The sequence below is a fragment of the Terrapene carolina genome, unplaced genomic scaffold (genome assembly GCF_002925995.2).
Source record: "Terrapene carolina triunguis isolate 2854851 unplaced genomic scaffold, T_m_triunguis-2.0 Scaffold131, whole genome shotgun sequence".
Taxonomy (NCBI): domain Eukaryota; kingdom Metazoa; phylum Chordata; order Testudines; family Emydidae; genus Terrapene; species Terrapene triunguis.
The window spans coordinates 2,531,035-2,548,017 of NW_020664482.1; the positions used below are offsets into that span (position 1 = coordinate 2,531,035).

At 38.5% G+C, this 16,983-nt stretch overlaps 1 protein-coding gene across 1 annotated transcript in view; it reads left to right on the forward strand.

Annotated features, from left to right (window-relative positions):
* Nucleotides 1-11,405: 11,405 nt before the first annotated feature.
* The window catches only part of WDR44 (WD repeat domain 44), a gene marked incomplete at its 5' end in the record, with an annotated part of 43,385 nt that continues 37,807 nt past the window's right edge, over nt 11,406-16,983 (forward strand). Inside the window, one exon of the mRNA XM_024215546.2 lies at nt 11,406-11,597. Coding sequence (XP_024071314.2) covers nt 11,406-11,597 — 192 coding nt within the window. The remainder of the gene's footprint in view (nt 11,598-16,983) is intronic.

A 16,983-nucleotide genomic window follows, 5' to 3' on the forward strand; every position in this document is an offset into this window, starting at 1 on the left:
AAAATTGGTGAAATTAGCTATTTTAGAAAAAAATATCCCTGCAGTGTTTGCAAGTCAAACCTTGCATCATGGTGCCAATACATGAGATCATGAAAATGGCACTGATTGGTTTGTATTCATTGTCCAAACTGAGAGAGAATCTGTATGTGAAAAGCAAATTAGATATTTATAAAGATCATGGAAGTGTTAATAACCATGTAAGAATTAATAATATGAGTACTAGTTTTTAAAAGCATAATTTTTAACTTCGTAGTGTTCAATTTAAGGCCTTCTTATGAGCTGAGATGCAGAGAGTGAAAACAGTTTCATGTTTATAAACACAAAGTTCATACCTAGGAAATACAGAGTTCTTGAGGCAATCTACAGGTTTTGTGGACCTGCTTCAATATCATGTTTTATGCTTTTATGTTACTTTTCTTTTATGTTGAATTTGGAGTTTAAGAATGCCTGTACAACTAAGCAAGCCACACAAGACTCTGCAATTTAGATGATGTCATCTTTCATTTTAGAATATTTGTGCTACATCATCTAGTTTACTTATTTCATAGGATATACTCTTGCTAACGCTAGTTCAATGCCTATTGTCTTGAATTAGAGAGGGTACCATTATCAATGTTAAAGTTCAAACCATTACTGTTTAGTAAAGCCAGATTGTCTACATTTGTAACCTATGCGTGTTTGTATTGCGGGTTTTTGTTAATTGCTACAGCTGCATACTGTTTGAAAAACTTCAGTCTCATATGTTTGCTGTGCTTCAGAAACAATTCTCTATTACTGAAAACTAATTATAGGTTTTGGTAGAACAAAAATGCTTAAAGTTTTCATTTTTATCTTGAATATAAAAAAGCTCTTTAATTGGCTGCACTTGATTACACAGTTGCTGTTGGGGAGAAAAATATCACACAGATGACAAATGGGAAATAAAAAAACTCTAACCTTATTCTTAGTATCCATTACATATTTTTACATGTATATTGAGAATCGTCTTTGTAAAATCATGTTTGTGTGCCCTGGCCAAGTAATGCATTGCCTTATATAAGGACATAAATATCTTTATTACATGCAGTAGAAGGTGGTGGTAGACATTACTTTTATATATAATCTAGGAACCACAGTGAACCATAGAAGTAAGGCAAAATAAATGAGTTTTTATTTCAATGTAAAATCATAAAATGACCATCTGGAAATTGTGGATTAGCTAAAGCCACAACTACCCCTGCTGCAGATAAGTAAGCTTTTATTATAGTAACCTGTCACCAACGCCTTTCTTTTTAACTGTATATTTTAAATAGTTATTAGTTGGATCAATTCTGTGTTGCGCATAGTCTGAGCCAAAAGCCATACACCCTTTGACCTTGCAGTGGAAGACCATATGTAGCTTGTTGAAAGAGCAGTAAGATATGGGATCCATTCCATTTTTAAAACTTTAAGTTAGGGTTTTGGTTTTAACAATCTGTATATCAGCAAGCAGCCAGGGTCCAGAGCAAAGCAATAGATACTGAGTCCACACTGTCTGCACCCCCCCACCCCCCTATGCACTTTTGTCAAAGCTAGTGCATTCTGCACTATCAGCTTTTAACATGCACTCTGTCCTGGGCTATCTTAATATCACAAAGATGTATATTAGGGTTACTAGGCCTGGTATGTGATTTTTTTTTTTCTAATGTCACTCACCATGGTCATGCCTAGGCTGGATGCATAATTTAGTGGCCACCTCCAGGAAGCCCCTAGAGAATTACTGGTCTTACCCCATCTTTTTAGTAACCAGTTGCTGTATGATTTCCATGTAGAGCTGGTTGGAATTTTTTGACAAAATGGGTTTTCATTGGAAAATGCTGATTTGTCAGAACTAAGGTTTTTTTTACAGGAACCTATCAGTTTTGGGAAGGTTTCTCTGGCCCAGATTGGATTCAAGAGAGACTGACCAATGTATAGTCCAGAATAGGCCATAGTCTGGTAGTTAGGGCACTCACATGGAATGTGGTAGATCTAGGTTCAAGTCCTTGTCTCCAATTTTTTGCAAAAAACTTTGAAAGATCTTGGGTTCATCCCAATGCAGAAATATAAATTCTTGGAAAATTTCATGGGATGTAAAAACAGTTTCCCACCCAGCTCTAATTCCATCTCTGCCATTAGGTATAGAGCCTGCAAAACAGTAAAATTAAGCAGAAATATGATTTCTCACCATTTCTATGATCTGTCATTAACATTTGTAATTAATACTTGGTCTCAGGAGTACAAAACGGGAATTAATTTACGTGGTGTAATACTCCAAATACATGGTTTTTCTTTAGTAGCAGGAAACAAGAGGCATAGCCTAATAAATAGAACATGGGACTGGGTTCTAATCCTCTTACTGATATGGAAACCTCTGGCCTTGGACAAGTCACATGACCTTTGTTTCGCTGTCTGAAAATTAGGAATTATATTGCCTGCCCACATCACAGGAGTATTGTGAAGACTCTTTTTAAATAATTAAGCTTTAAAGTGCTAAGTATTATTACTAGCAAAACCAAGTATAATTTGTTAACTAGCTGTATTTTCAAATATTCCCACTGTATTCAGCAGTCAAAATGCCTGCCATTATGTTTGACTCTCTCTGGGCACAAATCATTTAGAATTAATTGTAACATCTTTTGAAATTGGGCTCACTCCATCTGGCTCATGTAGCATTTTTTTGTCGCTACCTATACAATTCATATGCTTCTGAGGCTGGATAAACATTTTTTGTTTTAGGTTGTGTTCTGCTGTCCCTGTTGCTCTTGGAGGTTTCTGTGCATGTGGGAGGAACAGTATTTGAGTTGAGATCCACAAAAAGAAATATGCCCTGAGAGAGTAAGAACTGATTGGAGGCTCTTCCCATGCAGGGTATGTCTACACAGCAGCTGGGAGTTGTGGTTCCCAGTGCAGGTGGACATCCATACACTAGCTCTACACGAGCTAGCCCCTGATCATAGCAGTTTGGCCACAGAAGAGGTGGTTAGCAGAACCACTCAATACAAACATCCCACACACAGCGTAGTTCCTCTGACGCTTTGTTGGAGTTCTCTACTCAGCAGAATGAGTCCTATGACAGCCTCTGAAGACTGGTACTTCAGACTATTTTTCTTGCTAATTTTTGCTAAAAACTTTTTCATGACTTAGTTCATTTGATCCTTGGAAAGCACTTTAACACACTTACACAAAAAATATTCTTCAGTGCATTACAGATCTAAATGTGTATATCCTTCAGCATGGTGTGTGTGTGTATATGTATTTAACAGCTTTAATGCATCATACCTGAATTTTTAAAATTTTTGTTGCTAATACAACTTTCTGTGCTTATAAAGGTCAAACAGCATAAAGTTGGGCTTGATGTAAACAACATAAGTGGACAAGTAAACAACAAATGAAATCCTCACTGCTGAGTCTGACTTAAACAAAAACGTGAATTTAACAACTTAACCAAATAATGGTTTAATGGAAGCAGACACTTCACCTGTGTCTATACAAATGGCAGTGTTTTAATGCCACTGACTTGCCCACTGGGACAGCTATATTTAAATCGTCTTGTAAAGCTGTGCAGAACTTTATGATTTTATTGCCTTTCCAGTAGACTGCATCTCTTGTTTTTTAGCCTTCTTATCAAATAGCACATGAACATTAGATAAAGTTACTCCACGTGTCATCAATAACATGTCATATCAAGTTGACATATTGACCTTGTTTTATATGACCTAATGTACTTAGTCAATTTATGAATGCTTTTATTTACATCTTGCTTACATGACTAGGTTTTTACACAGGTTTTTAAACAATTTTTAAGTGTAACAGACCTGTGCAAATGTTATATACAGCAAGAGAGAGTGGCTGTATACTTTCATGTTCTAGTTTTTAATAGTATATGAGTAGGATTCAGAATATAGGGGCAATATCCTCATGTCGGGGAAAATGACTTAACCTCCCACCCCAAAATAGTCAATTTAGACATTGCAAAACATTCATGAGCACCCATATCATTGCTGGGACAGACCTTTTTGCAGTTCCATTGTGTTCTGTTTCTGCCAAGAGTGGGAATACATTTGAAGGGGGCTGGAGTTGTCCTTGGGAAGCATGACTTGGTCTGATTAACTTCATGTTCATTCATACATGTGCATTCAAAGTTAGGATGGTATTCCAGTGCTGCGGTGGGGAGATCCATCAGTATAATCAGGATTTATTTTTAAAAAAAAGTTAGTGTTTATGGTTACAGGGATATGTTCTGATAATGAACCAGAGTCATGCTGTCTTGCTGAGACAGCATACAAGTCAAACAGTAGCTCAGATATGTAGACTACACCACTTATATCAGTTGAATATTGACTCTGAAATTTAATGATGGTTTAAATGTCATTGTTAACAATTTCATTTCTGAACATGTCAGCAAAATAAAACTAACTTTAGAGGTGGAAAAAATGTATTGGGCCACCTACTTCCTTCCCTGAGCCCTGAATAAGATTTTCCCAATGTGTATATTCTCAGGGCTTTTTCCAGACTAATTACGGTAGAAATGGCTCAAACAATGTGGTTTCCATCATAGCTAAGGAGACTGATCTTAAGAAGTTTTCCTAAGCATTATTCTTTTTTTCTTAAATTAATACCATTATTCTTAGTTTGACCCCAGTGCTCCAGGTGAAAGGAATTAAAGAGGGGTAAAAGCTACCTATGGATGGGGTGTTATAAATTGGGCATTGGTTTTCAGTTTAACACCGGTGTGGACCATACATCCCACTACACAGGTGACAGTTCTTGTTGCTGAGGGCTTGCAGTGTAATCTCTGCAAAAGTTTGGTTTGGTCATATTGACGTAATAGCCACAGGTTAGGTTTTTCACTGTTAAGGGTGTCCACGTGTGTAAGTGTCTAGCTAAAACTTGGAGCTGATGGAAGAAACATGTGTAAATCAATAAACTTAACATTTGATTGTTTCATATAACCAGCTTCTTTCCTCAGTTTGCTAGGCCTCAGGGAGCAGTGGCTTTAGCACAGCTCCCCTACTCGAACTGCACTTTGGTAATGACAGAAATTAATGTCAATGAAACTTAGTCTAGTGACAACCACTGGTGTTTGAAAACCCTTTAAGTTTTGATGGTGGTGTGGAGAAAAAACACCCCAAGTCCTACTTGTGATTAAATTGTGTTGCTAAGCTAGAATTCTTTACATCTAATAACGTAATAAAGATGAGTTCAAGCTATTTATTTTTCACTTGTGAGCTTGCTTGGTGTGTTAATTTTGTTTTTCAATCTAAATCTTAGGGCAGGTCTTCACTACAGGGGGGGGGTCGATTTAAGATACGCAAATTCAGCTACGCGAATAGTGTAGCTGAATTCGACGTATCGGAGCCGACTTACCCCGCTGTGAGGACAGCGGCAAAATCGACCTCCGCGGCTCCCAGTCGACGGCGCTTACTCCCACCTCCGATGGTGGAGTAAGAGCGTCGATTCGGGGATCGCTTGTCGCGTCCCGACGAGACGCGATAATTCGATCCCCGAGAGATCGATTTCTACCCGCCGATTCAGGCGGGTAGTGTAGACCTAGCCTTAGTGTAATGGAAGGTCTATTGTATTACCTAGAATGCCTTGTGTAGCTTTTTATAAAATGGTCTGGACTAAGGTATAAACAGAATAGCTTTGAGGAATAGCACAAACTTGCTGTTTTATTGTTGAAAATATCTGATTAGTTATTTTAGAGCTGTTTGTTTAAGCAGCTGTCGAGCTTCTTACTGCAGTACTATGTAAGTAGTTTGTATTTCGGAGAGTGGAAAACTTGTTTTTTCACATCTAGCAGCACTATTGGGAAGGCTGGGTTTAAACACCCCATGCTGCTACTCTTATTGATAGGCCAACTTTTCTGCAGATGTCTTCACTTATGATTTGGGAGGAGCAGCTAACATGCCACAAAAGCCAGTAATTGGGATGTATGACTCTGAAGCACAAAGCCAGCATTTCAGGGAAAGCAAAAATACAAGAGGAGTCTGAGTATGCAAGGCTATCATTACACTATACATTCTTCAAAATAGTGACTTGATTTGGTATTTTTATCTGTTGCATAGTGATATTCATAGTAACAGCATAAATGATTTTAACAGGAATCACAATTAGCAATGAGGATTTTGTATGACTACACTATTGTGCTTAGAGTCAGTTGAATCTCACTTATGGGCTGCATACACTGGTGGCAATGTTACTTGAAAACCCTACTTGTCCCTCAGAAAAGAATATTGTGACTCGTGTTTAAAATCTTGTGTCTGTCATTCTGTTTAACACAACTTCAAGAAAAACCTTCTGATTGCAGCCAAATATTAAGCGATGCCCTTAAAGAATTGTCTACTCCAATATCACTATGACCCTGTGTGCATAGGAATATCTTTCAAAAATTTCCCACCACTGATGATGATAGTTCAGTTTTCTGGTGTTAGCAACTTTGGGGAACGCAACTGCTGCTGTTTTAAGCACCATGTTGTCTAACACTCAACTGGGGTCATCTCAAACCTCATTTCTTGCTTTTGCAGCCGTAAATATCTTAAACAATGTCCACTGTGATTTATGTGGCGGAGTACAGGAACCTAACAGTAAGGATAGACTGGGTTTGCTAACTGCAGACTCAGGAAGCCCAACCACTCTGGCAAATAATGAGTTAGAATGGATGTAACATTTCTAATTCTCTGTGTGAGAAACCTATTGAGATGAAAGTGTCTGGTCAGTATATGAAGTGTAATAATTTGAGATTCTATACTCTCTTCTATGACAAACATCAGTTTTGCCTCCCAACACTGCTGTGAAATGTATTATCTCCATTTTACAGACAAGGAGACTGAAGCATAGAGTAAGTGACCTGCTCAAAGTTGCTCTCACCTCTCCTGCTGTGTTTTGCCCACTTTTCAGGCCTTGTCACTCCCTTTGTCGCCTCATCCCACTCTCGCCTTTGTGCTTCTTGACATGCTGCTCCTTATGTCACGCTTGCAGATGTCATTCCAATCAGAATTTGTAATTTGTCCATTATATAATTACTCAAATTTTTTCTTTTAACCTTTGACTCTCCTTTCCCTTGCCCCTCCCTTTGTCTGTCATCTTGTTGTGACCTAAACTTCTATTGCAAGACTGAACTTTTCAAAGGAGACTTGGGCTCCCAACTCCCATTGCAAGTCAATAGGAGTTGGCTGCCTAAGGCCCCTTTGACAATCACAACCTCAACTCCTTCGGGAAGCATCATGCAAAACTATGGTGCTATGTAAATGTTTAATATGGATAAAAATCCATACAAGTAACTGCATAGAATGCAATTTATCCCGAGGATTAAGGGCTGAGTTTACCCTTCCGGATTGGGGACTTCAGTAAGATTAAATATTCTAAGCCAGATGTTTAGGGAGCTAAGGCATTCCCTCTAGCTGAGCCTATATGCTTCATTGTCAAAGTATATCTTCTTTTATTTGTAACTATGCTTCTATGACTGGACATATGGAGAGAGTCAGTCTCTCAGATAACTGGGTCCTGGACCATGTCAGCCTTAATTAGTTTCCTGTACATCACTGAGGAAAATAACTTGGGCATTGTTATGGACTGATCAATGAGAACATCTGCTCAGTGTGCAGCTAGGGTCAAAATGCATCCTAGATGACAGGCTGTATTAATAGAGAATAAAACTGAAAATATTGTAATGATCCTATATAAACAGATGGAATGCCCTTATCTGGACTACTGTTTTTAGGTTTGGTCACCCCATTTCAAAAAGGGTATAGTGGTAGAAGGGGTTCCAAGGATGGCAATGAAGATTAATAGAGACATGAAGATTTTCAGGAGAGGAAAGTGATTCAGGCTCTTCAGTTCAGAGAAGAGGCAAGTGAGATGGTAGAGATAATGAATTGTATAGACCAGGTAAATAAACGCCTATGAGTGACTTTATCTCATACCACAAGAAAAAGGTGTCACCCAAATGGAAACAGTAGCAGACTTAATACTGATAAGGGGATACTTCTTGTGAACTACACATAGGAAACTTTGAACTTCTTGTTACAGGAGATTGGGGCAGAGCCTAGTAGGATTAAAAAAAGGATTAGACTTCCATGGACTATAAAATATCCTCTGTTACATTAACTAGGTAGGGTAAATATTTGAGGGTTTCAGCGCTTATGCTTTTAGGATGTAAGCCAACCACTAGTTTTCGGGGGTTACTATCTAACTATCCCAAGGTTATTATATTATTGGAGTTTTAAACTTTGAAACATCTCATACTGGCCATTATTAGAGACTAGGTAAAACGCGGATGTGACATGTATGGTAATTCCTTTGTTCCTATACTTATTTTAACCAACATCTAAAACTGCACTCAGAGTGAATCGGTAGCCAGTGCAATGTATGGTGCATTAATTATATCCTTGTAATGGCTGGCCCCTCCTGAGACAAGCTTCTTTGTTCTCTATCAGCTGACATTTCCAAATGTTTTCCAAGGGTAGCCCAAGTAGAGTGCGTAGCAGTGATGTATCCTTGTGATTACAAAGGTCTAGACTACTGCAGTAAGATCTGCAGATAGGAATAATTGCAGCCTCTACCAGCCATAGGTCATAGGAAGGAGGAAAACATTACATGTCCTTGGTGTCACATGGAAATCAGAGCAGCAGTGGATATGATGACTGGACTGGGCTGACTGAGGTCAAACATACCTCCTGTACAAGATGGTCTTGTGGCTTCAGTCCAGTCCTCTGTTTCCCTCTTCCTGTCAGCCTCATCTTCCTCTTACCTAGGCTGATCCTAAGCCAGTTTGCTCCCCTCTTGTTCCTTCATCCCAGGAAAGCAAGGAGATTACAATTAAGGGATTTGACAAAAGATCTCGGTGTCTTTCATAGACGCATAAAATTTAAGCTCAGAAGGGACCATCATGATAATCTAGTCTGACCGCCTGCACATTGCAAGACATGGAACGTCACCCACCCACTCCTGTAATAGACCCCTAACCTCTGCCTGAGGTACTGATGTTCTCAAATCGTGGTTTAAAGACTTCAAGTTCAGAGAATCCACCATTTACACTAGTTTAAACTTGCAAGTGACCCCTGCCCCATGCTGCAGAGGAAGGGGGAAAACCCCCCAGGTGCTGGGCCAATCTGACCTGGAGGAAAATTCCTTCCCGACCCCAAATATGATAATCGGTTAGACCCTGGGCCTGTGGGCAAGACCTACCAGCCAGACACCTGTAATAACTCAGAGCCTTTCCCATCTAATGTCCCATCACCAGCCGTTGGAGAGATTTGCTACTAGCCGTCACAAATCGGCTACATGCCATTGTAGGCAGTCTCATCATATCATCACCTCCATAAACTTATCAAGCTCAGTCTTGAAGCCAGTTAGGATTTTTGCCCCCACTGCTCCCCTTGGAAGGCTGTTCCAGAACTTCACTCTGACGGTTAGAAACCTTCACCTAATTTCAAGCCTAAACTTGTTGATGGCCAGTTTATATCCCTTGTACTTGTGTCCATATTGGCACTTTACTAAAATAGCTTTTCTCCCTCCCTGGTATTTATTCCTCTGCTGTATTTATAGAGAGCAATCATCTCCCTCAGCCTTCTTTTGGTTAGGCTGAACAAGCCAAGCTCTGAGTCTCCTCTCATAAGATAGGTTTTCCATTTCTCTGAGCATCCTGGTAGCCCTTCTCTGCACCTGTTCCAGTTCGATTTCATCTTTCTTAAACATGGGAGACGAGAACTGCACACAGTATTCCAGATGAGGTCTCACCAGTGCCTTGTATAATGGTTCTAATGCTTCCCAGTCTCTACTGAAAATACCTCACCTGATGCAGCCTAGAACTGCATTAGCCTTTTTTACAGCTACATCACCTTGGCAGCTCATAGTCGTCCTGTGATCAACCAAAACACCCACGTCTTTCTCCTCCTTCTGTCAATTCCAACTGATATGCCCCCCAGCTAATAGGAAAAAAAATCTTCTTGTTAGTCCCTAAATGCATGACTTTGCACTATTAAATGTCATCCCATTTCTATTACTCCAGTTTACAAGGTCATCCAGATCTTTTCGTATGATGTTCCGGTCCTTCTCCGTATTAGCAATACCTCCCAACTTTGTGTTATTTGCAAATTTTATTAGTGCACTCCCACTTTTTGTGCAAGGTCAATAATAAAAATGTTAAATAATATTGGTCCCAAGACCAATCCCTGAGGAACTGCACTAATAACCTCCCTCCAGCCTGACAGTTCACCTTTCAGTATAACCCACTGTAGCCTCCCCTTTAACCAGGCCTTATCCACCTTTCAATTCTCATTAATCCCCATCTTCTCCAATATAACTAATAATTTCCCATGTAGAATTGTATCAAATGCCTTACTGAAATCCAGGTAGATTAGATCAACTTGATTTCTTAGACAAAGGAAATGCAGTAATCTTCTGAAAGATGATGTATCATGGACAATGCACGCCTAAATGTCTCCTGTTTTCACTTGCACTGAATTTAGCAAGAGCTGTTCAGTGATGAAGACATTAATCTTCATGAAGTCTCCACTCTTGCTTGACAGTCTACTAGCATGGAGCTGCCCAGTAAGGGGAAACAGGGAGGAGGAGGCCTTTTATAGCCTGGTCAGTTTTAGGATGAATAAGTAGGTTGAATGAAAGATTATAAGAGCAAGATCTTCAGGAGGCTGCTGGTATTTTCAGTTTTAGATATTTTAATAAGCTGGTTATGTTTGTGGCTGTCCCACTGGCTATTCTTTGACTCCTGCTTTGTCTATTAAACCCCATTTGTTCAGGTGTAGTGACGATGGCAGTGATATAATAACCTAAACAAGCTACTCTAAACATTTCATCTGCATTTAAGTGAAAATCAGTTTTGTTGGAAAGGATTTGTATGAAATCTGTTATGCAGGGATGATCCTCTAACTGCTAAATATCAGATAATGGGATTATGGAGCTGATAAATTTCCTGGATGAATATCAGATTATATTCAACAGTACTTTCATAACTAATAACCGTATCTAGCATCTTCATTTGCCTTTAGTACATTACATTTCATTGTTAATATAGCATAAAGAGACTTCCTAATTGATTTTTTCATGCAGACTCAAACTTCTATAATATTTGTACCAAATAAATTTCATGTCTTCCGTACATTTATTTATGAAACTGCTGCTGTTCAGATACAGTATTTGTAAAATCAGTGTCTGATGAAGTAGATCTGATAGATAATTTTAGGGGGCTGGGAAAGAAAAGAAAACCATTACAGAACAATATTAACAAAAATTCTTATTGGTAAAAGTGCCAATAAGAAATTGGTAAAAACGTTTAACTCCCTTCAGCTTCTCTGAAAAGTCTTCACTGTAAGTGTTGAGGAACCTGTGGTACAATCACTCTTCTCCATGTAGAAGAGGCAGACATAATATTTTTAACCTGAAAATTCAAAGTAAACCACCAGTTTAGAGAAGACTTTTGTCCTTGTGCTTTTTGTATAGTGAAACTTCCATTAAATAATCAAGGGAAGGATTCATTTTTGGAGCTTTGGGATTCTTTTGCATACTTTCATCTAAATCTTTTTTCCTTTTTTTCTAGCAGGTCACCGACAAAAGTTGGGTCCCATGTATTAAAGGTGTGTCTTTCTTTATATAATCTTAAATGTTTGTAATTTGACAATGCTTATGTAACATGCCTGACCGTAAGTCCATAAGGTTGATTCATGATATTATATAGCTGCATGTCTAGGCAGAAAATGGCAAACCAAGGATGAAACTTTTTCCCAAATCAGACTTTCCTTGTTGTGGGTTTGTTGGTTTTTTTTTTTAATGCTTTTTTTTTTTTAAGTTTTTAAACTTTTCTTGTTTCCTTTGGCTTAAAAAAAAGGAAAAGAAAAATGAACCCGTTTGCTTTGACTAAAGAGCTTAATAAATGGTATCCTTAAATTTGCAGAGTTTTTAATTACTCAAACAGTATGTAGAGGAACTGGGCCCATCTCTTTTGTTTTATATTCAGATACAGGAGTATGTCGGAGAGTTTTGGTCACCTTGATTATGCTGACTTATTTCAAATCGTTGACTTAAAATTTCTATTCGTATTTTGGTGACAGAAGGCAGCAAAGTGTTTATACTTCAAAAGCTACCACTTCAGGTGACATGAAAGCAAAACTCTAAATTTAGCTTATCGAGGCAGCATCACCACTTCCCACGCAGGTAATTAGTATGCTGCTTCTGTACACAATGACAGTGCAGCTGAACCTCTGGCATTTATTAAGTAGGTCAGGAATTGGTATATGTACAGATACAATTCATTATATGGGTTGGGAGAAGGGCCAAAGGTGATGCTATGCAATAATCTTTTATGTGGAGTAAAGCAGGGTTGGCCTTTTCTGTCCCAGAAGTGCTGGGTAATCAGTAGTAAAAATAGCAATATTTTGATTCATCAACAGTGGTAGAAAATAAGTCACAACACTGTCCCACAGATAACAGCATATCTTTATTCATTCCACTGTAATGTGATTTAGGAGGAGAGATTTAGAAGTCAGTGACTTAATTATGTCATTAAATTTATAGGTGTCTCACCTGGTATCCTGCTTGAATTTCAATGTCTCCTTGACAGTATGGTATTAAATGTCTAAACTTTTCAGTAAATGTAGTTCCATTTAATTCTGACAGAAAGTAGTATGTGGACATGGATTGAGTTGGATTCCATGTATCACTGGCTAAACTTTGAGTGAGAACATTTGTCTATAATCTACATTTTTAAGTACACCTCTACCCCGATATAACGCTGTCCTCGGGAGCCAAAAAATCTTACCGCATTATAGGTGAAACCGCGTTATATCGAACTTGCTTTGATCCGCCAGAGTGCGCAGCCCCACCCCCCTGGAGTGCTGCTTTACCACGTTATAGCCTAATTTGTGTTATATCGGGTCACGTTATATCGGGGTAGAGGTGTATATTCAGTGGCTGGGCACTACTGTTTGTTGCTTATGGGGTCCTCACCATGTTACTAATTTTCATTTTTCATTAAGGAGCAACTTCCTAAATCACTTGACCTTCAAAAATCAGCCTTGTATAAAAACACACTATCAGCTTCACCGCTTGGTACCATTATCAGTTCATTAAACTTGTGACTAACCGTACAGCTGAAGGAGTTTGGGATCTTTCACAAGTCCAAAGTCTACTGTGTTAATGTCAACAAAAGTGGAAATTAATATAGCAAGCTTGTTGAGGCACGGACTATAGTGGGATGTATTTGTGTCAAAGTGTGTTTGCTTCTTGTCACCTTGTCAGTGTGCCGTCGAAGGCAAATGTTGTAGGAGTTTATTATATGATGTCATGTCACTAAGAGTAATTAGAAAAAGTACATTAAAATATACAAGTATTTCTGTTATGGGGAAAGTGCCTATATACTCTCCTGTTGAGTAATTTTGCTCATTAATTAGTTCTCTGATAGAATAACTGCAGGTGCTTCTCTACTATATACTAATGTACATTTCTGGGCCAACACTTAAAAAAAAGTGTGCCTAAACTTGGCTTTCAAAAGACAGCTGAGTTCCACTGAAGTCACTGATAACTGCTGGGTGCTCTGCTTGGTTAAAAATCAGGCTACTGATTTAGATGCCTGAATATGGATTTGGGTGCTGGAAATCAGGCTCCTACTTTTCAAGAACTTGCCCTTATTTTCTAACTTTTCAGTTCTAATTGTTGGAGTGTATTATAGACAATTCTCCCTGTTCCTTCTCAGGCCATAAACATGTTGACTTCTGATTTTTAACTGAGATTAGTTAAGGGGTTTAATTGTAGACTAAACTGGATCCCATTCAACAGTTAAAATTTGGTCTGATATTACAATTTTTTGACAAACTTGATATTACAGTAAAAGCTTTGTTATCCGGCATGTTGGAGGAATGGGGGGTGCTGGTTAGTCAAAAACTCCAGTTAACTAAGAGTTATACTTACCAATGGGTTACCAATTTTCAAAGAATTAGAATACAATAAAATGAATAAACATTCCTATTCTCGCCCTTTACAAGACATGTACAAATATCTATTTTCTGTTTTAATATCAATACAAGTCTCTTACACTTCTCTCCTTTGCTTTTCACTGGTATTTTGGATGCCATAATGGTAGTGTGGCATTGATATCTTATGATAAACACAGGACAATGCACCGAGTAATAAACCGACCAATCACAATGGCAGATACAAACAGAACAGCCTTTGGCTCTTCTTGGCTAAATCGAGCGTAGTCTGACTGCTCTCGGAAATACTCGAGTCCCGAATAGCTTCGGCATCAATTCCGGTTAGCTTCAGCATCGGTCCTAGTTACTAGATTGAAGATTTGTGTTGGGAGGTATCAGAAATGCCGGTTTCTAGAATTTTCCAGTTGGTAAAGTGCCGGATAACCTAGTACAGTTAAAAGGTGTGTTACTAAAAGATCTAGAAAAAATAGACCAAAATAGACCAAATCTGCTTGCAAATTTATACTTAATGAAATAAGAGGTCTGGATGGGGGTGTGAGGGAGCACGGTTCAACTCACATGAAAATCACTGCTTCCTGATTTGCGCTATCATCACCCCAGAGGTGTAGAATAGCGTTGGCTGCATCCGAGTTCAGAGACTCAAAGTGCATTCATTTTATATTGCTCTTGCATTGGTTTTACCTCATCACAGGTTAAAATAATGGCTTATCAGATTACTCTTCTCAGCCAGTTATGCACCAGGATTTATCTCTTCTGTGTAAGAATAGCTAATACTGGCCTTTGCCTGTGGGTTTGGGCTCTAAGTGCACTCTCTTTTCTCCACATCATCGTAAGCCATATAGTATGTGAGTTGCAGAGTGTCTAAAAGCTTACGGGTCAGCATATGATCAATATTCTGTCAGCTGAAATGAAAACTAGCTTTTTTGTCCCCTTAGCAGTGTTGAGGAGGAGAAAGTGAATTCCTAATAAGTAAATTGCAATAGCAGATGTGTAAGGAGCACTTCCACTGATTAGTAACATCAATTTTCCAGTATAACTTTTTTCTGTTCCTGAAAAATGCTCATTTTTGGTCCCTGGGTTAAACTTGAACAAATGGTGGTGGTCTCCTGAAAATACTGCACAGAATGTCATACCAGTACAGCCAGTAACTATTTAGAAATGCTGTTCAAGAAGTAATGGGTCATAACTATAAATCAAATAGCATATTTCAATTAAAGAAATACTTTTTTCTTTTGTACATTTCTTTTTTTTTTTTGGTCATTGTATGAGAAGTCCACACTTTTAACATGCAATTGTAGTCTTTAACCAATCTCTAAAATGTTCAAAATTAAGTTTAGTTACTTGAGCTAAATAAATGGCTAATGCTTTAGAATTGGGTTCCAAACATTTGCTTTAGGTGTTAGTGTATTTAATACACTTAATATAAAACTTCATTGTGTCACTGTTTTCCTGGAGCTGCTGCTATGTAAACTTGCTAAAATTTATGCTACATTGTACTTTCTTGGCTAAGTGTGACTGGGGGTGAAACAACGTGCTCTAAGGGTTGCATTGTATGTTTAAGATTTGTTCATAAAGTTAAAATATAATCAGTGGAAATACTATTCAAATGAATGGTACAAGATGCAAACTGCCCTGGATGTGAAAGTATTTTCTAACCACAACATTTCTTATTTTTGTAACAAGCAAATATCCCATAAGGATCACACTTAATGACTTTCATTTTAGGGTGGAGCAGTTTTGTCTGTCTGAGGAATGGTAAACAATTGCTTAAGTATTTTCTTGTTTGTGTTCATTAAACCACATAATGAAATGGGTTTAATATACTGTACTGCAGATTCATTAGATTCCAAAAACATCTGATTGAACATATCTTTGTATTTAGTTGTATTAACTAGTATTGCTATGCCAGGTGTTAAGCAGTTATAGTTAGGACAGAATACAAGGTTGTGAATTTTCAAGAGCTCAAAGACTTATTTGTGATTGCCAAATGTGACTATCCTGATTTAACCTGGCAACTACTAATCACATTTGACTTGCTATTGTGGGTGATGGTAGTACTAGGCTTTAAAAATGTGAAAATACTGCAAGTACCTAAAGATCACTTGTACTGAACTAGTTTTGCATAATCAAGACAAACTTTACGTAAACTACTATAAATGTAGCTGTGTTGATCCCAGGATATGAGAAACACAAGGCGGTAAGGTAGTGTCTCTTATTGAACCAATTCTATAAATGATTGTATACAAGAAACCCATGTATCACCAAACTTACCTTCACAGATCCAGCAACCACCTTAGACACACCAAAAAATCTGTTATCTACAGCCAGGCACTCAGCTACCACTGAATTTGCGCCAGAGAAAGAGTCGGGGATACACATACCTAAACACACTTAAAACTGCCTTCATCAAGCGAGGATAGTCTACCAGAGAAGTAGATTGCATAATGGAAAGGGCCACCCAAAGACCCTGGGAGAACCTATTTCAGTATGTGGGAAGGGGGAAGCCAATGACCGCTCACCCCTAGTTGTCACCTACCACCCCACACTGGAGCCCATACGGAGTATCATCATCAAACAATTACAATCCATATTTTATAGGGACCATATCCTGAAGGGGGGAGGATAGCTCAGTGGTTTGAGCATTGACCTGCTAAACCCAGGGTTGTGAGTTCAATCCTTGAGGGGACCACTTAGGAATCTGGGGCAAAATCAGTACTTGGTCTGCTAGTGAAGGCAGAGGGCTGGACTCAATGGCCTTTCAGGGTACCTTCCAGTTCTATGAGATAGGTATATCTCCATATGTTATATTATATTACAGAAATAAATCTTTCCTGAGCCCCTTCCTCTGGCTTTCAGACAACTCCCAAACATTAGTTAGCTCCCCACGGACCAGGACACACCAAATCAAAAATGGCACCAGAGCCTACCAGAACAATGGCTACAAAACCTACGGACATTCTCCACCCCTGTGATGATGAATACCCCCCACAACGCACCTTTCAAGATTTATGGATCCTATACGTGGCCTGTCGCA